The 23499-nt window shown below is 40.3% G+C and overlaps 1 protein-coding gene across 5 annotated transcripts in view; it reads right to left on the reverse strand.

Annotated features, from left to right (window-relative positions):
• Positions 1-1302: 1302 nt before the first annotated feature.
• The window catches only part of FGD3 (FYVE, RhoGEF and PH domain containing 3), a 120381-nt gene continuing 98184 nt past the window's right edge, over positions 1303-23499 (reverse strand). For 3 of the 5 annotated variants that reach the window (XM_085073174.1, XM_085073178.1, XM_085073177.1), the window contains exons 16-19: positions 13769-13891; positions 11344-11496; positions 8314-8454; positions 1303-2729 (exon numbers count right to left, since the gene is read on the reverse strand). In XM_085073174.1, the coding sequence (XP_084929300.1) occupies positions 2505-2729; positions 8314-8454; positions 11344-11496; positions 13769-13891 (642 nt within the window). In that variant the 3' untranslated portion in view covers positions 1303-2504. Of the gene's footprint in view, positions 2730-4308; positions 4407-8313; positions 8455-11343; positions 11497-13768; positions 13892-23499 lie in introns of all 5 variants that reach the window. The other 2 variants (XM_085073175.1, XR_014854815.1) reach the window with 2 other exon arrangements.

Below are 23499 nucleotides of genomic sequence, written 5' to 3' on the forward strand. Positions count from 1 at the left end.
CACTGATGCTCCCCCAGAGGTCCCAAGCCCCAGCCATTTGTCAGCCAGGGTTTAGAACTGGAGTGCACAGCTATAAAATTAGACAGGGAGAGGGCAGATTCTGAAGGCTCGGGGACTCCACCTTGGCTTAGCTGACTGCAACTTTGGCATGGCTGTTTATCATCATGTGAATTAGACTGCCACAATCTCAGGCCTTATTTTGGGTTTTCAAGTTTAAAAACCAAACAAACAGGCCAAAAAAGCTTATTTTTTTGATGTGTCAGGATACATGAATTAACCAGGATCTGAGGAAGTCTGAAGTAATTGTTTCCTGTATTCTTACAAGATGGACTTTTGCAGATAGGGTTTAAGGTGCTGGCTTTAAACAATAAAACCCCTTGATAATTTGGGGCTCAGTGATAAAACAGAGATTCCCCTGGCAGCTTCTTTGTCGTGTCCCCTGAAAGTGGAAAGAAATGCCAGGAACAAAACTGCTGCATGCGAACCTTGACACCAATGTCCCCGGGGGTCAACACTGCAGGAACAATACAGATATTTTCTGTAACTATTTTAAAATTATTTTTTCAGATATGTATTTTGACATGCTTAGTTATGAAAAAGTAGCAAAATGAAGAAAAAAAGGAAAAAAAAGTGTGCAAAAGTGTTTTTTTTTCCCTTGAATAATAAAAATAGAAAATGAAAGATGGATTAACATATGTTAATTTTGTTTTGGTTTATCATTCTCCCTTCCCATCTCCCTCAGTAACAAAGAACTAAACAAGCAGAGTAAAAGGAAAAACTTTAAAACAAAATAAACCAAAATCAACCAACCAAAACCCACAAACAAAAACCCCACCTCCAAAATAGAAATGTTACTAAATGAATAAATTTTCAGGAAGCACTCTACATAATTATATTTTCAAGTAAGCTAGGGAGAAGAAATAACTCACGCTGGAAAGAATTCCTTTTCATGGTAAAAGCTACTCTTCAAGAAATCTTTTCTGTGTTGACTGTTGGGAGAGGGTAGGTAAGGAGGAGAGGAAAGACTGAAGTCTCCTGAAAATTTCCCAGTAGATAATCAAATACATGGCTTCTAATTTTTTATCATCATGGACTTCAGAGACAGGATTTATTACATCAATGTAAAAAATATACCAAACCCCAAACAAGGATAAGTCCTTTTCTGTAGGTCCAAAAAATACTCACTGAAACAGATCACTAATTTTCAACAATCCTAACAAACTCCGGCTGTATGGAGCATTTCTTCCTCTCTACCAACATCAGAAAATGTAGAAGGCTGAAGAGAAAAGTTAAACCAAACCATTTAAAAATACAATACTGTGACAGATTTTATTTCATTTTGGTTGATACTACATACTTACTACCACTAGGAACAGACATGCCTTTTTTTTGTTGTTGTTGTTTGTTTGTTTGTTTTGGACTTCTTGTATTTTTTTTTAACCTGAATCAAAAGTTGACCTAAACTTTGCTGTGCCTTGGAAATCTGGCTCAGGAGTTAACTGCAGGAATTTTTATTTAAATAGGTACGCATTTATGTTTGAAAATAAGACAAAAACAGGTGAACAGGAAAATTAAATTACAAATTCAGTTCATACAAATATCTCTTATACTATGCACTAAATCCTGTTAATTAGCTGAGGTCTTTTAAAAAATCTTAAAATACTTATGAAACATTATTTACAAATTATATAAATAAAATCTAGGCCACTTAAATTAGCCAATACAACAAAAAAGTCACCTTTTTGTATGGTGTGTACTAAAAATGTTCTTGTTTATTGATCATAACCCAGTTTGCAGTATCAAATGTTTGTTCACTTATATCAACACGGGTTCCAATAGAAGGAAGGAAGGTATTGGTTCCAAAAGAAAACAATCAATATAATAAATGCTTAAAATCAATGAGGCTTATTAATGTTCTGTTCTGCACCATTTGCAGTAATTTTTATAAGTCCCTTCTACAGTATTTGTCATGTGAACAGGTCATCTCAAAATAGCAGAGACATAGTTTTAGCAACAGGAAAATACTCAGTACATTGCTCACACGTCACAAAGACCTTACCAGGAGGGAGAGGCAGAGAATGGAATGTCAGTGGCCAGCACAAGCCTTTACAACACTTAACTTAAAAGGCAGCATTTATAGAACTAATCACAGACTATACACATCCTGCACTCAAGAGCAATCAAAAGGACTGGAAAATATACATTTAGGAAAACAAAAGACTGATGGTTTTCCACTACATTTTTTCAAATTAATGCTTTGCTCCATGTCTTTTGTTTTAAAACCAGCACTGACACCACCACCAACTATAACTACTTTTTCCTTTAACATAATATATGGCAGGTAACTACTGTACGTGAAAAATGTACAATAAAATATGAGAAATCACTGAATTTCCTATGCAGACACATGAAAATATAAAGCCATACAGATTCCAAAGTGCCATGAATACCAAATTCAAGTGATGGTTTATAGCATGTAGGAAAGAAACTAAATGAAACTTGCACTATGGGTTGCTGAGACCTTCAGCTGTATCCTCAGTCTCCCCTTTGGCAGCTTTAGTGAGAATTTCCATCCATTTCATCTGCAGCTCTTCATCTTCTGCACTGAAATAGAGAGTTTGATGGGACTGGCAAAGCTTAAAAACATGCTTCACTTCAAACTTCTCACCAGAACCTGGTAAACTGACTTCATAGCCAGGCAGAGGGATAGGACGTGGGTTTCGTCCATCCTAAAGGAGAGAGAACAAATGTAAAAATTCAGGAACAAATGCTATTTGAAATGGGAGGAACAGTGGTATACTGCATGGAACCAGCAGGCACACACTGCAGGAAGCACATGGATGCAGTCCCAGGTACACGTGCATTTGGCTCCTTGTTTAGCACTGCAGCGTAGAAAGCAGGGAAGAGGCAGTATCGACTGCTCAACTTAAACCAACAAAAAGCAATGATTTACTGGTGCTTTATTCTTATTTCACTGATTTTCTTTCACAGTAAATACGGCCAGGGATTTTCATATAATTTCACGTAACTTATGCATGTGTCTTTTATAAAATTCCCTTTGCATTAGGTACAGGCAATGGGATCCAGCTGAGGAGAGTTTGGTGTTGTCCCTTTTGAACATCATGGGATATTTTGCAGGATTGGTTAAAAGGAATAAGCAAATAAGCAAAGCTGGACCCTGAGAGACACCAAGACAACTAAAGGGCAAGGGAAAAGTCTTTGAAATAAAAGGGAGTTTTTGATTTTCAGTCACTTATGACGCCTTTGAGAGTTGTCAAGGAAGCCAATGCTCAAATTCTTGACCATCCTTTAAAGGCCAGATGGACTCACCGATCTAAGGAGTGATACAGCTCTCTAACAGTCACATCTTGGATATCAACCAACTCCTATCCTAAGCTCTCAGGAAAGATATGCAAGGCAGGGTGTGCCATGGCCAAGCAACCTCTTCAACTGCTCCCAGTAAAGTGTTTCTAAAGATGAGTCCCCAAATTGAAGTCTGAATTACACAGGCATCAAGCATCCGTACAAAGCTGTCACTTTCTCTAGCAGCTACTTGTGTTGCAGCCCCATACTAAAGTTAACAAAGCATCCCGCAGAGAAGTGGCAAAGTCATTCTTCTGTCAGCCCACATCAAATGCAGATCACTTGGTAAATCTGGAACAGGACTAAAACTCTGAGAACAATGCTCAAAAAGATGCCTACTTTTCTAACACTTCATCTAAAGTAATTCAAGTATCAAAACTGCTCACATTAATGCAAACACATTCTAAATGGGCAAGAAATACACAGTCAAAAATGTGTCATAGCTTATTAAATCAATACAGGCTTCTTGATTTATTCATCTATTGCTTGTTATTGTCATGCAAAAATGCCAGAGTCCAACTGCTTGAAGACCAAGCACTATTCAACAAGATTTAAGGCAACTTTAGGCCAAACACTAAAGAATTCAGTTCCCATGTGAGTGTAACTAATTGTCCTTAATGCAGCACTGTTTCTGTTCCCTGACACCACAGCCACATCCCTATAAACGGGAAGGTCTTGCCCATGCAGAAGAACTGGCATGTACAGAGCAACTCCTGCACACGTGGCACCGCTCAAGCAAGCAAATATGGGACTGATGAACACAAATGCACAAGAGCACATGCAAACTCAACCATGCCTGTTTCACTGGTCTTGGAAGAGTAGACATTCAGACTTATCACATGGAAAATTGTAGATTGCCCAAGACAATGACAAATGATGTTGTTTGTAGCCACAAAGTGCACCGTAAGAGCAAATTGATGTTTCAGTTGTACATGTTGCACCTACCCAACATGTGCAGACACAGGCAAATTAAGCAGTATGCTTTTGGTCTTGCACCCTCCGTTTTCTTAATATGCTGCCTTTGGCACTTTATCTGTACCTGCCTGATCCAAAAGGAAGGGATTTACATTACCTCTGAAAAGCCACACTAGTGACAGGTAAAGGTGAAGCACTCGGCCCTGAAGAATATTCCACCCCCAATCCAGACTTCTCTTCGGGACCAGCAGCATCTCTGGATGTCCTTTGCCACTGAGCCCCTCCCTTCCACCTGAAGCCCAACAAAGCTCTAGTTCTAAGAGCCTACTGGATTTGGCTGGTTGGACTGTATTTTTACAAAAATATTTCTGCGTGCAACATAGTAGGACTGCATGATACTGCTATTTCATCAAACCAAAATACCCAGTCCTGAAAGAGCTTCACTTTAGGGCTGATTACAGTAATTTTCTTCTGATAGTGAGTCATAGATAAAAACCTAGTGGATGTGTAATATTGTCAGCAATCATAAGCACTGTGCACTCATCCTGACTCTCAGCAGCACAATACAAATAGGTTATTTGAAAAGGAAAACCTTCTCAAGAACCCTGAGCTCAATTTCAAACTCACCTACTCCCTTATTTTCCAAAAGTAAATCACACTTACATGATGAATTGGAGATTTTTCTTCTTTATAAAGCAAAATTTTCTCTTGGATCAAGCTTAATCTGATATATAAATATATATATTAGCTCTAACTATACTAGTTTTACCCTTCATATTTCTCCAAAATCCATTACTTTTCTAGTTAGCCTGGAAGCCTTAACTTTGCACATCTCACTCAGGTAAGTTCATGTCAGAGCTTTGCAGGTAGCTGTGCATTTTACAAGTCCAATGGGGTCAGAAGCTCCAGGTGAGGCACTTGAAAAACAACACTAATTTTTCTTGGAACTGCTGGTCCTTACACTTGAAGTAGTCTTTGCTTATAAGCAAACTCTTATAATTTCACCAAGATAAACCTGACAAACAGCTGTACAAATTCTATCTCCATTTGAAGACAAATCAAATTGGTATGATTCTCAAACCCAAACAAGCTGGGAATTTATCCTCATGAATAAAGCCTTACGCAAGACTTGAACTGCAAACACTCAGGCTATTAATTCATTTTCCAGGAACAAGGATCTAAAGCAAAAGAGCAGTGTTCTTGCTGTTTTAAATCTGTGAGTCGTTTCTACCTGCACTAGCATCCCTTCTTGGGCATGAGGGCCAGAGGTGCAGAGGAAGAAGCTCTCAATGTGTTCAAAGCTCCAGATTCAGCTTGGTTTACTCCTTCCCAAGAGGCAGCTAGTCTTTCTGTTCTTCTTAACAATAATCCCCCAACTTTCAAACTTCTACAGTCATGCTGTTTCAAGATCTTTAATACTATTTTTGGCAATATTATTCCCAAAAGATGCATCTTAGGCACTGAAATGCTTCTTTGCAGGTCTAAAAATGTCTGTGAGATCCATTGAGGTGGTTGTTCAAAACAGAACTATGCCTGGGAAAATAATATTTAAGCGCATGTGTGGCTCTCAACTGATTCCAGACATTCAGACACCAGTAATGAAGCTCTGGAAGAGATTTTCCTCAGAAGTCTAGAGTATCCTATGTAAACCAGAACTAACAAGAATTTTGGATTAATATCAAGGAACATTAATATCAAGGACTTGCTTCGTAAGTTTTTCCTGCAGCTGGATGCAAATTGAAGTGTACAAATGGGAATGGCAGCCTTTGAAGAAAGGATTCACTTTTGTTGTTTATAGTCTCATTCCTGACAGTAAATCCTGGTTTTGGAATGTAAGATAGATAACTTTGTCCTGTTGCTTTCTTGACAGTTTATTGGGTGATTTATCTTACACCTGGAATAGTTGAGGATACTAACCACTAAACTTAACTGTCATAAAATTGACAATCAGTGTTGAAGGCACCCTTTTCCCCTAAAAAATAGAATCTTACTAATAGTATCAGCAGAGGCTCAAGATCAAATTTGGCAGGACATGGACAAAGTACACAGCAAGTGAAGCAGAGAAGCTCTTCCAGCTTCCATCTATGGCTTTGCATGAGTGTCAGGTGGGGCCTGCAGAATCGAGCATTGTTCAGTTTGCAATGAATGCAGGTGATTTATGTCCACGGATTATTATTTGTGCTGTACTACAGCAACTGGTTGGGCAGTAGGAGAAATTCTAAATCATACTGTGTAAGGGGTGTTGCTTCCTCTCAACTTCTCACCCCTGCCACCTCTTAGATGACACAAGTTGTTTCTGTGTGAGGAAGGCCAAAGAATTTGAACATCTCTCCCTCTATTCCCACTCTCTTTGTCCAAGTGTGCGACAATCTGGCTTGGTATGTGTGGGTAAAGGGTTTGCACTGGCCCTTGGATGAGGCACAGCTGCACATCAGTTGAAAAGTTCCACAGGTGGGGCTGTTCTCTCTGCTTGGCTTTTGAAAGCATTGTTCCTTTCCCCACACCCTGACTCCAGAGAGAGCCAAGGACTGGGTTTGTTGCCTTAGTTTTAGTGCCTTGTCTGAAGCGGTTTGCTTTTTCAATGTGTAATTTCAGCCACATATCTCCCTCTGACTAGGAGGGAAGCCAGGCAACTTGCTGCCAGCAGGATGAATTGGAAACTTATCCAATGTGGGGCTAGAACCATAGATGCAGCCAAGCAGGCTGAAGCTCCAAATTCAAGCTTTCAGCCTCTTTGAGCACTGTCGCTGTTGAGCTGCTAGCAGAGTAAGAAGACCCAGGTTCAAAAGGTGGCATACAGAAGAACATTTTATTATTTAATTGCATCTTATATAGACTTTGCAAAGGTCACCCGGATTGGTCAGTTCAAAGCCTCCCCCTAGACCTGATTGGCCAGGCCTGAACTGTCCACCTCCGAGAAGCTGTTTTTAATAACATCCAAATTTTATCTTTGTTTATAAAACACAGGAAGAAGAGAGAAAAAGTTCCCATGGGAAAGGTCTGTGCTAGCCACAGAGCACCATGTTTAAAACACTATACAAACTTGTTTAAAGCCAGAGGTGCTCCTGCTGACAAGCAGCGAAATGAACATGGCTCTAGAGACAACGTGTAGTACTTGTTGCACATCAGCTACAAGGTGAGTTTTATTCTGAAATGCTTTATAAAATCATGAGGGAAATAGATTTTCTCAATTGTTCCTAGCCACAAACAGATGCTAATAAAAAGAAAACCTTCTTTTCACTACAACTACAGCAGGCTGAATTCAGACCCATTCCTTCTTCCATGCCACACAGGAGAAAAAACAAAGCTGTGTATAAATGTGTCAAATGCCAAATACAAAACTGGGTATGGGGAATCTTATTTCAGCATTGTTGTTCTTCAATGCTAAGGAAGCATGACTGATATTGCTATTTTGGATATAGATGTTTCCATTGACTTCCATCACATGCAAATGCTAGTTAGTTTCAACAGCACATTTAGAGACAAAAAAATCTTATCAATGTAGCTGTTTCAAATAAAGATAAAACCCGACGATGCTATGACAGAGAGTTTTACCATTTATCAGGCTGAAGAACATCTGCATTTTCACAAATTCCTCTACCTCATCAACCCAGAACTAGGTTTAAAAAAAAACCCTTGAACAAGAAATCCCAATATCCAGCTTCCTTTGCAGTTCTATGTATTTAACATGAAAGTGCTTTCCCTAATGACAGAGTAATAAAACCTTTGAATACACCTGTCTGAAACATCTAAAACAGCCAAAGCACAACCGAATTATCCTTGTTTTGTCCTTTTCTTTTCTAAAAATTTGACTGGAAAAGCAACGAGCTTTAACATAAGCTCAAAACTGTATCAGCAGTGACTATAGGTAACAAGGTAATCTGAAATCGCTAAGGCTTTGTGCTATATCCAGAATAGAAAATTCAGTTTTGTTGAAACCAAGCCAAATCCCTTGACCCATTTCTCAGCTTGACATATTTAAACTTATGCTTTTTTCTTTTTCCTGTGTGGTAACCCTTGTGAATGCCATCTTACCTGGCTGTTTCCTTGCAGGTACAGAACAAGAGGTTCACTCTTGGGGATGGTCACCCACATTTTGTACCAAGTCTTCCCTTTTTCAAGAAACTGGAGGTAGCTGCTGAAGAGGCTGTTTTCAGCTGCAAAGATGCTTTGTTTCTGGATGAAGGTGAAAAGAAAGAAAACAGAGCTGTTTCCATTTATGTTTAAGCGTGTATAATAGTTAGAATTAAATATAAAATACTCAAGTGGTGCAGAGTCAAATAACACTGGAGGGCAAATGTTGGATAGGCCATAACCAAATAAAAAGCAATTATTATATACAATTAAGAAATAGCGTAATTCCATGTAACAGAGGCAGAGGCTGAACCACCATTCCCAGTGGACATGAAGTTAAATTCAACTTCCACACAGTAAATTGAGAATGGTAATTAAGATGATGCAGCTCATTTCTTGCTTAGCAAATTAGGCTGGGAGATTACTTCAAATTAATGCAAACGGTGTATTAACAGATCCTCTTGTGCATGGATGGAGCCAAATCAGAATGCAAAAAAAGATTGCAAGAAATGGTTGTGTTCTGATAGAAAGCAAAGAAAATCAAAATTCCTGTTCACATTACGATTTGCACAGAAGCCTTCTGAAGATTTCTGGCAGCTGCTAGTAACATTTATAGAGTGGCAATCTCCTCAGCTGCTACTAAGCTTATTAAGAAAGTTTCACATAAATAGAAGGGAAAGAAGAAGCCTGACTCTGATATTTTCTTTCTATGCACTGGCTTTCTTGCATTTTACCTCATCCTTTGAGATTTAACAAAAACACTAGATGCCTGAGCAAAAGAGGGGAAAATTGCACTTTTCCTTGGGTTTTTCCAGCTTTTGGCTGTAATCTGCTTTCTGAAGTAAAGCCATGGGTCACATTTCACTGACTTTTCAGATTAACAGTGCTCTCTGTTCCCTGTATAGGTTCAGGTTTTCATTTGAAACTTTTCCTACTGAAAAAATGCTGTGAAGTTTGTCATAAGATACCACAGACTCTGTTGACATCCATGGAGAACTCATCATCTGTAGGCGCAGCTAGAGCATATATCACAGAATCACAGAATGGTTTGGGTCAGAAGGGACTGTAAAGACCGTGTCAGTCCAACCCCCTGCCACAGAGGGAAACATCTGATACCATATCTGAAGGTTTTGATGGGATCAGGTTCTGGATCCAGAACTTTCTCTGTGCTCTGCAGACCTGGCAACTTAGGACAGGGCAATGTGGACCTGTAGCTTTACCCCATTCTATTGCTGAGATCTTGGATGTGTTTGAGTACAAACCTGACAAAGCTGCCACTTTGTCCCAGTTCACTCTGGGACACCATGCCAGCGTAAGTTTGCCTGCTCAGGTACATTAGTAGCCTGGAAGAAAATACAACATGCTGTGAAGCAGAGCAGGGCAGGGTCTAAGAATCACAGAACACAGAATCTCCTGAGTTGGAAGGGAACCACAAGAATCATTGAGTCCAACTCCTGGCCTTGCACAGACATCCAAACAGTCCCACCTGTGCCTGAGAGCGTTGTCCAAACTCCTTGACCTCTGGCAGCCTTGGAGCCACGCCCAATTCCCTGGAGAGCCTATTCAGTGCTTGATCACCTTCTAGGGGAAGAATCTTTTCCTGATATCCAGCTTAAACTTCCCTGTTTGAGGGAGATTACTACAGGAGTTCTGGGTCTGCACTTGCACGTTTATGTTTCTTGCTTAGAGCCCATCTTGTTTTCACATAGTTTGGTGTGACGAGTGGTATGACAAGGCTGGGAGGAAGCCTAATGGCTCCGAGGGGTGGCTTCCAGAAAGACGTTTTTCAAGATATGGTGGTTCTTAGTATACGATGCATCTATTCCCCCATTTTACATGAGGTACTCAGAGCAGAATGGTGAAGGTCAGACTATGGGGGAAGGATAATTGGCAATGAAGTTAAGTTTGCAGTGTGTCAGTGCCTCTTTCAAGAATCTGATGTCCCTGTGGGTCCGCTTTCAATTAAGATGAATGTCCTCTTTAACATACCTAGTCACTTCTGGCTGTGTTTCACAGGTGAAATAAATAAACCTCGTTTCTTCAAGGTGGCCCACGAAAAGCATGGCTTGTAATGATACTCACAGTTCTGCCCATGATCTAAAAACCAATTAGTTAAATAAAAGTTCCAGTTGTGTGGATGAAGAAAAAAAAAATCAGTTTGCCAACATGTTTCATATTCTTGCAAAAAATAAGGGTAGGATGTGCTGCTCTCAGGGTGTAAAGCTTGGTGATAGCTGTGGCAATGGTGAAGGAGTAGTTCACATGGTATAGCTTGTAGATGTCAAGTTTTGGAGAAAAGTGCCTGCATTATAGCAGAGTGGAGAAAATTCCAGTGAATCATCAGTCTTACAGACGGATGCCATTGCACAATCACAGGATTGCGGAATAGGCCGAGTTGGAAGAGCCCCACAAGGATCATCAAGTCCAACATTTAGCCCTGCAGAGGACATCCTCAAGAGTCACACCAAGAGTGCCCGAGAATGTTGTCCAAATGCTTCTTGAACTCTGTCAGGCTTGGTGCTGTGACCACTTCCTTGGGAAGTCTGTCCCAGCCTCCAACCAATCAAATTAAGAAACAAATTAATTTCAATAGTATTTTGACAGGATGTAAAATAAGGAGTGCCAAAGTATCTACTACACGGAATTAAAAGTGAAAAAACAGATATTTTTCTTTGAGTAGTTATTGTGCACAGCTCAAGATTGGAAATCCATCATAAATAAAAAGAAGACAGAGGCTTTCCCTCCTTTTTGTAACTTTGGAAGCTGAAGCTTAGCTGCCAAGCCAGTGTGCATCCCTATGTGATCAGCATCCTATGATGAACGCTTACCATCTACAAATAGCATCCACGCTGCAGGCATGTTCAATGCAAGTTATAGGTCAGAGGATTAAATATCATGGTGGGGTAGAAAAGAAAACCAATTTGATTAGTTTTTAATAAATACACTTAAAAAGGAGAGAGCCTCACAAAGTTTCTTAGCCAAAGACTGTACCTCTGCAGCTATTCTTTTCTTCTGTTCTCCAACTGCTTCCACCCCAGGGCTGCATGGGCTTGCTGGAAGCTGCAGGAAACACTCTTTACACACTCGATTATGGCGGCTGTTATCTCCAAGTGGCTTAAACTCGGAGCATTTTGCACAGATCACCTGTAACAGAAAGATGGTATTTAATTAGCCATGTTTAAAACATAACCCTTTAACAAAGAAATTGTCTTGCAGAATGGTTGTTCTTAAAGTAAAATTCTATGAAAACTAATGTAAACATAAGATAGAGAGACCAATATAATATTCACTATATTTACCTCCATTAATAATTAATGTGTTTGTGATCCCATGCAATACACCAATGCAACAAATTTGAGAAAACATATGTCTTTGGGGAAATACTGTATGACTAACATCATGCAAGTTTCCTTTTCTTGTCTTTTGTTATATGCTTTTATAAGTCAAAAAGAGTTTAAGTTGACCAAGTGCTTAATGGTCTAGGAAGGACCAATTTTCAGAGTGAAAGTGGTTGACATTCCTCACCAATCAAGGACATCCTGGAGAACTGAGGAATCCAGAAAACACCAACTATTTTCAGAACATTATTTGTCTGCCTCAGTTGCCAAGAGCATGCAGTGGAACACCGGGCCCAAGGAACCAGTGCTTGGAAAGGATGCTGAATCTGCAGCTCCAGAACCTGCTTTCATGCTAAAAATTTGTTTCTATCACAGCAGCTCCAGGGAGAGAAACTGTCCCCAGGGTGTAAGCCTGATGGACATCCATTCTGAATTTCTGTACAACAATAACCACAAACCAGCACCATACATACATGTTGTTACATGGTCCACTGTAAGGCATTAATTGCTACATGAAGAGAACTGCCTTAATTCAGGAAGTGTTACCCAAACAAAAGCAAGACAGCATTTTTAGCAATATGATAGTCTTTCCTTGAGACAAATTAACTTCTTCAATTCAAACGCTATTGCCACACCACAAGGCACTGCACAACAAAAAAATGTTTTAACAATAAATTATTAATGATGTAATTATTGTTATCTCTCTGTCTCTGGGGGAAAGCCATTATTTCATTTTTTTAGTAACACCAACTTTGCAATGGGATATTTTAAACCCCCAGAAAGGTATTTCATTATTTAAGCAATTATTAAGAAATACAAACCCAGAAGGTTGAAAATCCCAACTCTAGAGTAAAAATGCCTCCTCCACAGCAATTTTATTTCAGTTGCTGAGACCGAGGTTTCTTTAAACATCTTAACTATACATTTAGATCTCTCTGCAGCTGAAAATTTATCTCCATTTCAAATGACTTATGTTATTTAAATAATATTACTCTGTATTACATTAGGAACACTGAATGAAGTTTCAAGTAATCTTGCAGAAATCTATCTCATTTTGGCCGTGGTTATGATTTACAGCAAAAAAAATGGGGAATTCAGCTGTCGATGAATGGCACTAGGGGACGTGGCTAAGGACCTTCAGTAACCTGGCCTTGCCTCTCTGGGAGAGATTTTCTTTGGTTTTTCAAGCAGGATGAAATCACTTTTGCATAACCTTTCTTTAGGGAAAGAATTGCCGAATCACGGAACATGCTGAGTTGGAAGGGACCCACACGGATCATGAAGTCCAACTCCTGGCCCTGGACAGGATATCCCCAAGAGTCATATCATGTGCCTGAGAGCCTTGTCAAAATGCTCCTGGAGCTCTAGCAGGTTTGGTGCTGTGACCACTTCCCCGGGGAGCCTGTTCCAGTGCCTGACCACTCTCTGGGGGAAGAACCGCTTTTTAATATCTAACCTAAACCTCCCCTGACACAACTTCAGGCCATTCCCTTGGGCCCTGGAAAGAGACCACAGAAAGAGAGCGGAGTCTACCCCTCCTGTTCCCTTCACAAGGAAGTTGTTGACCCCAGTGAGTCTCCCCTCAGTCTCCTCTTCTCCAGGCTGAAGAGACCAAGTGCCCTCAGCTGCTCCTCATATGGCTTCACTTCGCCATCTTTGTTGCCCTCCTTTGTATGCTCTCTGATAGCTTAATATCATCTTTAACACTGTGTGTTCAGCTGTTCATTTTAGAAGGGCTGCTGTCTGGGTGAAGTGAGGCTGTCTCAAGCCATTGCTTCTGCAAACAAACTACAACCCTCTCCTCAGATACACGCTCATCCCCAGGGAAAGCACCACCTTTCTTTCTATACACTGAGGCACTGCATTTGTCTTTAAACCAGCACAAACTGGGACCCTTGCACCAGTTTTGCTCTTTCCCCCCCCAATACCCATAGAGTAAAGCAAGTGGAAAAACCTGCCCTGTCAATGACTTGCTATGAACCAGAATGTCTTTTAGTCCCTCCACTGAAAAAATAAAAAATTGTTTTCAATGGTCTCGGCAGAAGAAAGTCAAGAGCTGAGCCTGCTGGGATACTTACTGCTCCACACTGCTTACAGTGGTGCCGCCTCTTCGTGATGGAGTTAAAGCTCTCACTACAGCTCTTACAAGCCTGTTTCTCTTTGTCTCTCTTGGATTTGGAAGATTTCCTAGAGGAATCACTCTGAAATTAAAAGTACATAATTAAAAAATAATAATTTAGAAAATGGTAAAATTGTTCATAGAGTTCTACTAACAGAGATCCTCTTTGGGGTCCACACCATTTTAGGGAAGAATTTACGTGACTCTGTTGCTTGCCTCAGCTGGATGGCTATCTCAGCGTCCTAGGTTGCAATATAGATGTATTTAAGTATTCTATTACCACCAGCTGTGGGCCGGTAGCTGTTATCACCTGCTAAGGACCCACCACATGACTCATGGACTTATCCCATTGTGGGATGCTCTGCCCAGGAAGGAGGAGCCAGGTGTTCCCACCTGGATATAATCTGGCCTTGGAACTGCCTGAGGGAGCCCTGTCTACTGGGTTCCCAGAGGACAAGAGCTACCACTGGACCTTCAGCTGGAGACCAGACCTTCACAGGATCACCGCTTCAACTGGACTACTTCAGTTGGACTGCTACTACCACCCTAACAGGGTGTCAGGTTGTATCTGACTTTGTCAGTGCTTTTCCTTGTATTATTTCACTTATTTTTAATTTCAATCTCAACTTGTGATCTCCCACTGGTTTGTTTTCAAACCAATACACTCAGCCATCAGGGGACTCTGGGGTGGGATATCATGTGGCCTCAGCCCCTCTCTGCCCACTCATCTCCTTACTGCCATGGCACAATCTCCTCTCCCTGTCTGTCAGTGAGGAGGAAGAGGAATGGCCAAGGTGGGAGTCTCAAAATTAGCTTCCCTTCCAGCACTCACATCTTTCATTTTTAAGGTACATATTGACCTTGTGAGTGCATTGTAAATTTCCCTCCCTTGGTGAGGAGGAGATGTGAAGATTTTGTGAAAAATGGCTTGACTGAAGAAGTGAATGGTGATGGCAGTGGACTTTGCATGACCCAACTTCAAATGCTTAATTCAGGAATTTTCTTATGCTTCCTCCCAGCCCAAGATGATGCATAAAGCTCCTCAGGAAGGTAGGGACACCCACACCTGGACTATCTGCTGTCTAGGAGGCTAGGCAAGGTTAGTCTCTAAATCCAAGCTGGTACCTAAAGTCACTCAGCAAACCCTATTGCAGAATTTTCTGATAAAGTGAACAGCGTTACTGGATCCAGCATAAACTGGACTTCCCATACCTGGAGGTGTTCAAGGCCAGGTTGAATACGGCTCTGAGCAACCTGGTCCAGTGGAAAGTGTCTCTGCTCATGGTGGGGGTTGGAATGAGATGATCTTTAGGGTCCCTTTCATCCCAAACCATTCCAAGATTCTATCATTAACATGCCAACACGCAGATCACAAAGATACAACTTCACATGGAGCTTCAAGCAGATTCTCTGTTTTGTTTTCTTTTTTTGAATAAATAGATACTATTCCTCCTCCCTAGCCAAGCTGGCTATGTGCAAGAGAGTAGCAGTTTCCTAGGGGCAAGACTGGGGTACCCCCAGACAGGCAGCATCCACATGGAGACCCAAAGGATTGGCTGCACTACATTCCTCTGGCACAGCTTTTTCATGAGAGAGGTTTGGTAACGCTCTTCATTTTTGCTTGCTTGGCACAATCATTTAACAAACTACTGGGAGAATAAGCATTTCCTCTAAAACAAATGCGTAAAGGTATTTTACATGTTTTCTGGAAATCAGCTGCTGAAGATCAGGTCCTTTGTAAGACAGACAGATCATGGCTCCTTGACAACCCTCCTTCCCAGGAAAATCCTTCCATTCACCCTAAGGTCTAATCTCAGTGGTTGTGACTAATCTACAGAAGCCAGTAATGGAGATTTTCGGGCCAATTAAAGAAAAAATCTTTAATTTTATAAGCTGACACCACTCCCATCTTTCAGCCTCCTCAAGTCTGCCTTGGATTCCCTGCTTACAGAGGAAAGTATATTGTATTTCAGCAGAGCCACTGGAACCACCCTGCTTTATAATGCTATTACATAACAAAAGCACAACTAATTACCTCAATTACATTGAATATCTTCATTTTTATTATCTTTTCTATAGCTGCAATAGCAATGTTTCAAACTTGTATACAAGCACATAGGATGTTTGGCAATTCAGATTGGTGAAGTGCAGTCACAGATTTGTTCATTCAGGACAATCACTATAACCCTATAAACACGCATATTAATTGCTCATCAAAGCAGAATGTCTTCAAATCCAAGTCCTCCCACATCAGAGCAGAGAGTAATATTTCACTTTTCTTGTAAAGATCCACGATAACCACTACGACACCAAATGGAACAATTCCTAGGATGAGTCATTGGCAAGTCTTTCCTTCCAGGCTCTATCAGACCCCTCCCAGTAAGGCAGATAATAAGGCCAGTTCCAAAAGCTTTGACTGATCAGCAGATACCTTCAGAATAACTTTTTTATTTGTATCACACATATTGACTAAAGTCAGCTGTTTCTCACTCTGATTTTGGTGTTAATACTATTTAATGTTTCACAAGCTTGATTATCCTTCCACTAGGGAGGGATGGATATAACCTCACTGGTCAGCCTTATTTTTTCTCAAGGCTTTTGATTCTTATATTAACCACAATTACACTGGTGTTACTGGAATGGCAAGAGCAAAAATGAAGGCACCATTTAGCCCTGTGAGCTCTGACTGGAAGATAATCACAACAAATGCTAAACAAAACTAATTTTTGGCTTTCAGTAGGCACCTACATGTAGGCACCTACAAAAGAAAAAATGTAGGTAGTTCCCCTACTGTGAATCAGGTGGGCTGCTTCATGTGGAAACTGGTTAATTTGGTTGCACTTCATTAGGAATATACATCATCTCCCACATGCATGCTCTACAACACAGATAAGACTCAAGTTCAGTATTTCCTCTAAGAGATCTTCTATTTGACTTCCTCCTCAGTGTGCAACAGTCTGGACAGTGTCCACTTCCAAAAATGACCCATATCTTGGACAAAGAAAGAAGGCACAAAGCGTACTAAATTGGGCAAGATTTGTTAGGGCAGTTCTGCACAGGCTTCTATTTTACACCATTATATTTTAACTTGTGCTGAAGCATATAACAAGGACTTAATACTAACTTCACTAAACCAAACAGGCTCTGTATAAAGATGTCTTTAAGTGTTTGATGAACACCAGCAATATTTCATAATATTTCTCAACATTTTGAGAATGCAGTGAGAACACGAGGGTTTGAAATTCGCTATTGTAGCTGCAGGAAAGATAACAAAAAAAAGCCATTATTACTTGGCAAATTCCAGTGAGCTATTACAGAAGACTTTTAAAATAACGTTATTTAACATTGTTAAATTAACAGTGTTAATAACATTGTTATTTAACACTGCTGACACTGAAAAAAAGAATTAAAAAAGAATTGCTTTCCATTCCTGTGAAAATGAGAAGTCATTCCTGCACAGGCAGTGCCCTCACCCCATCCAGTGATGGCTCAGGTGACCTTAATACATATTCTTAGCACATCATCTGAACAGAAAGGCTTTTGTAGCAAACAAGGACATGCATTGTAACTCACATTGTTCATCACAGATAAATTTAACAGTCACTTTGCAACTGTGTCCTTTATTCCATAAGCTACTTTATTTACTGCTGATGCTTGTGAAATGGGGTGATAACACAGAGCTGCACTTGCTTCAGCATCTTGACATTAATGAGCTTGAATAACTGTCATATTTCTCATCTTTCTCAGTACACCCAACTCTGCTTTGAAAATGCTGAGTCTGACAAGAAAAACCACTCACATAGAATCTGTTCAGAGCCAGGATCTACTTCCTTCAGACTAGGCTGTTTTGACTGCTAATTTGCTTTTACTCTACAGCTTCATTTCACTCTCTAAATCTTGACAGTTTCCTTCAATTTTAAAATTTTGGTGGAAAATTAGCATATATCCCAGCAACACGTACAACTCACGTGACTGCAAGACGAAGGCCTGTGGCTGGCCTTCTTAGGTAAGCAGACATCTTATCTTTAGTGAACCATGGAGCCTCCATTTACTTCTGAAATGCAGGGAAGAATCACCAGAAAGCTGGTAGGAACAGCAAGAAAACCAGTGGGCTGAGGAGACTGCTGTTGCAATTATTTATTACTTGCTATATAGTCACAGAATCACATAGTCCCAGAATGGTTTGGATTAGAAGTGACCTTAAAGCTCATCTCATCCACCACCCTGTCATGGGCAGGGACACCTTCCACTACCCTAGGTTGCTCCAAGCCCCATCCAATGTGGTCTTGAACACTTCCAGGGATGGGGCAGCCACAGCTGCTCTGTGCCAGGTATTTCATTCTGTCTGGGCCAGCAGGTAGAAATTCAGCCCCAATGCTGTTCATGTAACTCATAGACACATTCTGATGAGACTCTTACAGGAGCAGACACATGAGCTACAAAGCAGTTTCAACTCTTTTGCTTCTCGTTATGCTCTTATAGGTGTATTTTCCATTTATAAATGAACTATTTGGAGCAACCCACAATAGGTAGAAAATCAGCAGGTGCTTAATATAGGTGAAAAATAATTTAAAATCATATAGCAAATTTTGTACTTTGTAGTTTTTTTGTTTGTTTCTCTACATGCCGACATTATATATGCAAGGTTACATGAAAGACATTTTCCACAGGCTCTTATTTCCTCTTGCACACAGCAGTCTGAGCATAAACTGCACTCGCAGTGCAGAGCAGCAAGACAACTCAGAAAGAGATACCATGATGCTGTAGATGAGCAGATGATCCTTCCTGCAGTAGGATTTCACTGTCTGGTTATGCAAATATGAACACTGAAGAAAATCCCAGAAGGCTCCTGAGCAGGCTGGAGAAGCACGGGAAGGAGCTCTCAGTTTGCTGGCCACCGCTACCACCAAGTGGTTTGCATGTGAATCTGCTGAGCACAGGATGTATTGCTTGTGCTCTCACTGAGCTGTTACTAGAGTTGTCAGCACTAAAAATTCTTATTTTCTGAAGCTGCAAATAACATTCTTACTCATAATTCCCATTGATATTATCCATTTTAAGCAAAATTAGTGCCCAGAATCAATACTACACAATTCTGGTTATTTCTAACTTTGTCTTTTTGATCAACTCCACTTTTATTTCTATGTCAGGAATTAAAATTTTCTTTAAATACATGATTTAAGGAAAATTACTTAATGTATCAAGATATGCTATGCGTATCACTGACACAACTATTTATAATCAACTAAGATACAACTTTGAAATCTAATTACAAATAAAATTTACATTTTCCAAAGAAGTTTAAGACCAACCAGAATTTTTATGTGTGGGTTTTTTTAATTTCATACTATAAAACGTAATTTTTTTAAAAGTAGCTAACTCAATACAACATCTGTAACTCAAGGTACAGGACACTAATCGCAAAACCGACTATAAATAAAGAAAATTTTGTTAAGCGAAAATATGAAGTGAGAACAAAAAATAACCAGCAAGGAGCACACTAATCACAAACATTTATAACGTGGTTTTTGTATGGGTCAGGCTTGTTTAACAGCTTTGCATTGACGCTCTGTACACCCTCAAGCTTGGCCAGAGATCTGGAGGAGCCGTGAAGTGGCTCCTTTGTTATTAAAATTGTCACGCTGATACATAACATCCTAAAACACAGGTAAGGGTATTTTTGGTTCTTGTTTGTTCTTGTTGAGGCCAATTTTCAGTAAATTCAACTGACCCTAGGCATTTCCTGAAAATCTTTTATTCTAGTAGAGAAAGATGAGAATGATAAAAAATAGACCTTGTTAAGGACTCAAACCCATGGGTTTGACTCAGCAGCAGTCATAGCCATTGTACTGAGCAAAATGAAAAATACCTTTGAAACTGTATTTTGCTTTCATAGCAGCCAATTTTTTACAGGCCAGAGACGTACGAAAGTACTATCATCTCTTCCTCTGCACTAGCAGAAACATGGAAAGCATACTCTGGAAGAAGTATTCCTCAAAATTTGGCTCTGGAGACAAAATCCTGAGTTATACAATGAGACAGTATTAATCAGACACGTTTCCTGAACCTATCTGATTAATGTCTCTTTTTGCCCTCCTACCTCCAAGCAGTCAGTGTAGCTCACTCTCACAATTCAAACACACACACACAAAAACAAACAGAAAAAGCCCCACCAAAAAAACCACCAAAAACGAACAAACAAAGCCCACACAAACCTCCCCCTCTCAAAACCCAAATTGAAGGAATCAACTCTGACACACATGCAGCATATATCCATTACGAAACTAGTTGTATTGCTTTAAGAAGTCTATGCATGATTTGAGAAGAAATCCCCTTTCACCCAGCACTGATAACATCTACTTTCTATCCCTGCAAATTGGTTGGAGAATTTATTTCCAGATTTTCAGTAACAGTTTCTGCTAACACAGATGGGACAATGCGGCAGTGGCTCAGCAGGCCAGGGGAATCGTTGACAATCCAATGTGCACCGAAGTACTTTCGGGGAGATCTTTCAATTCCCTGGTCTAGTGAGTTTACCATAACCCTTCTGGGAAAAAGAGTAAGACATCACTTAGGCTATTTTATTTTAGGGTATTTTGCCTGCACGTAAGTTGCATCGATAGAAAGTTCACAGTGTGAGGCTGAGGGGTTTATTTGACTGGTTGCTGGCTGGGGTAAGATTGCACGCTAGTACAGGGACACAATCTCAGTTTTGGGAAAGGTTACAAAAAGGTTGCAAAAAGTTTTAAAAGTGTTAAAAAGTTTTTGAAGTGTTAAAAATGGGAGCTGGGCTGTCTTCACAGTTCCCAGGAGAAGAAATCAAAAAAGCTCCCCTTTTGGGCTGTGTTTTAAGGAAGTGGAAAAGGCTGAGGGGGGCCACCTCCTGATCCAAGAACAACCTGTTGAATACTGTGATTTTGGTTGCCAATGTATAAGCTTAACAATCACAAAAAGTGGCTTGTTAATGGCACTGCAAATTATAATACCATTTTCAACTGATTATGTTTTGTAAAAGGAATGGAATGGAGCAACTTATGTTGATTTATTTTTTGATTTTGGGAATAATTCTAATTTGCAGAAGGAATATATGCGTGTCTTCAGAGATCTGATGGTGTTAACATTAGAAGAGAAGGGACAAGAAACCACTTAAAAGGTGTTGCCTCACCTTTAGTATAGGAAAACATTATTCAGTACTTGCAGACAGAGGACATGGATTTTTTAGTGTATGAAGACCAGAGGTGTCACCCCCAGCTGAACCTCTGGTTACATTAACGCTGGGCAGTGACAAAATGGATTTCTTAGTAGATACTGGAGTGGTGTATTCGGTTTTAAATACGTGTAAAGGAAAATTTACATTGTTGGTGAAACAGAGCAAAAGAATAATTGGCCTTTCTTTCAACCATTAAAATTTGGAATTCATAAATGGGTATTAGCCCATTAAATTCTTTATGTATCTGAATGTCCCATACCATTACTAGGAAGAGATTTACTGAGTAAATTAAATGCACAAATTACATTTGAAAAAAAATCCAAGTCCATATTCCTGAAGAAAAGGCCTTGGAGACGCACGTCTTTCTGTTACAGAATCCTGAACTTGAAGTAGAAATACCAGAGTAAGTGGACAATGCAGTTGCCCCACTGGCATGGGCCACTGGAATTTCAGGATGGGCTCGGAATGCAGAACCGACCATTGAAAATGTGTGGTCCAGTCAAGAAGACCTACAGAAAACCTCTCCGGAAGAAATGGATTGGGAACTCTTGATGGACGGGACCAGCTCTGTGAAAAATGGAACCCAAAAACCCAGGTCTGTGGTCGCAACTGAGTACGAGGTAACAGAGGCCAAAGCAGTGACCCCAAATGCAATGGCTGAGAGAGCAGAACTGATTGCACTGACAGAGTGCTGGAGCTCTCACAGGATAAGACCGTAGATAGATGGACTGACTGGAGATTTGCTTTCGGAGTGGTCATAGAGCCATTTGGAAAGAGACAGGGCTGTGAAACTCTAAGGGATCCCCCCTGAAACATGGACAAATTATACAGAGATCATTAGAGGGAGTGCAGCTACCTCAAAAGGTGGCAGTAATACACTGTACATTGTAAAGCTCATCAATTTTGAGAGACCCCAAGAAATACTGGAAATTGGCTGGCTGACAAAGCACCCCAGGAGGCCACCAGTACGGACACCCTGATGGTGTTACCTGAGTAACATCAGCATTTGGACAAGGAGGCTGCTGGTTATAAGGCTGCCAATTATCACCATCTGAAGATGAGTAAGTATCCAAACTGTTAGATGCTGAAAAGAACCCTGAAGGATGGTTGATTATACCCAGCAAATAGATAATAATCTCCCAACACATTATGAAGAAAATGGCAGAGGAACAACATAACATAACTCACTAGGGAATAGAATCAATGGCATAAGCATTGAAGCCTCAAGGGACCATATCAAGTGATACTGAGCATCAATAGAGCTTTGAAGGTGCCAAAATAGATTCATGGATCCACTGCAGCAGAATGAAGTCATCACTGGCAACAGAATGGATGCTGATACCACAGGACCCACACGCCTTAAGCTAACCAATAATTTTGCTGACTATAGTTTATGGACTAGAATAACAAGGGTTAAAGCACATGGTCTTCAACCCATATTACCTCAATGGGAGTAAGACAGAAACATCTGGGAGTTATTGACAAGGGGAGTGATGGATACCCTGCATAAGTGCACGGGATTCAGTAGGATCAATGTATAGCTCCTGCTTGGTGGGATTTCCAGCTCCTTTAGAAGTACTGAAAAATCCCACCATGTTGCAAAACTTTGAAATTGGGCCAACATGTAGAAATCTCTGTTCACCGGGAATATCAACAAAAATAAAACTGTTTGCTAAAATGAGAGTGAAAGGGACCTTCCCAGCAAAGCAAATGTGTAACTTTTGTCAGTTGTTTCTCTAAGTTTGAAAATTTAACACAACTCCAACCTCCCTTAAAATACAATGGCATGGAACAAATTTCTTAGGCCTGGGAGCAGTAAGCTACCTCTGGGATGGCTTTTGCTGTGTGGATGACTGGGCTACTCCTATGTTCTGGCCCATATTTCTGGAGGGCCCTGTGCCATGGGCAGATTAAGTCCCCACTATTTGACAAAGAGGATTTGAAGCATAAAAGAGAGAAGCGCTCAGCCAGATGACTGTGATTCTCAGGTTACCCTGTGCAGTGAGTGAAATGATTGCTGCTGTCCTTTGTACACCTGGAGCTGGGGAAGCTGTGAACCACTGCACCACAAAGATAATCACGTGTGCTTTAGTTAAAGGGATAAATTACACTTCACAAGCCTTAACTGACCCGAGTACAGAAATGACTCAAGTCAGAGAAGCTGCCCTTGATAACAGAGCAGCAACAGACCACCTGCTGTTGAGACATAATCATGGATGTGAAGAATTTAAAGGGATGTGGTGCTTCAATCCCTCCAACAACTCCTAACTTATAGAAATGAAAGTATAATTAAAAAAACCAGCCACAAGTGTTACAGAGAGAAGCACTAGGTGTCTCTTGTCTGGTTTCATGACTCCCCAGTGTAGGATAATAAAAACAACTGTTTGTACTTATTGTGATATTCCTATTCAGAACTTTAATCATTTGTTGCCTAATACAATTCTTACGACTGGGTAGACAAAGTCAGTGTTAATAACTGG

Source organism: Lichenostomus cassidix, chromosome 12 (genome assembly GCF_008360975.1).
Source record: "Lichenostomus cassidix isolate B80296 chromosome 12, HeHo_3.0, whole genome shotgun sequence".
NCBI lineage: Eukaryota > Metazoa > Chordata > Aves > Passeriformes > Meliphagidae > Lichenostomus > Lichenostomus cassidix.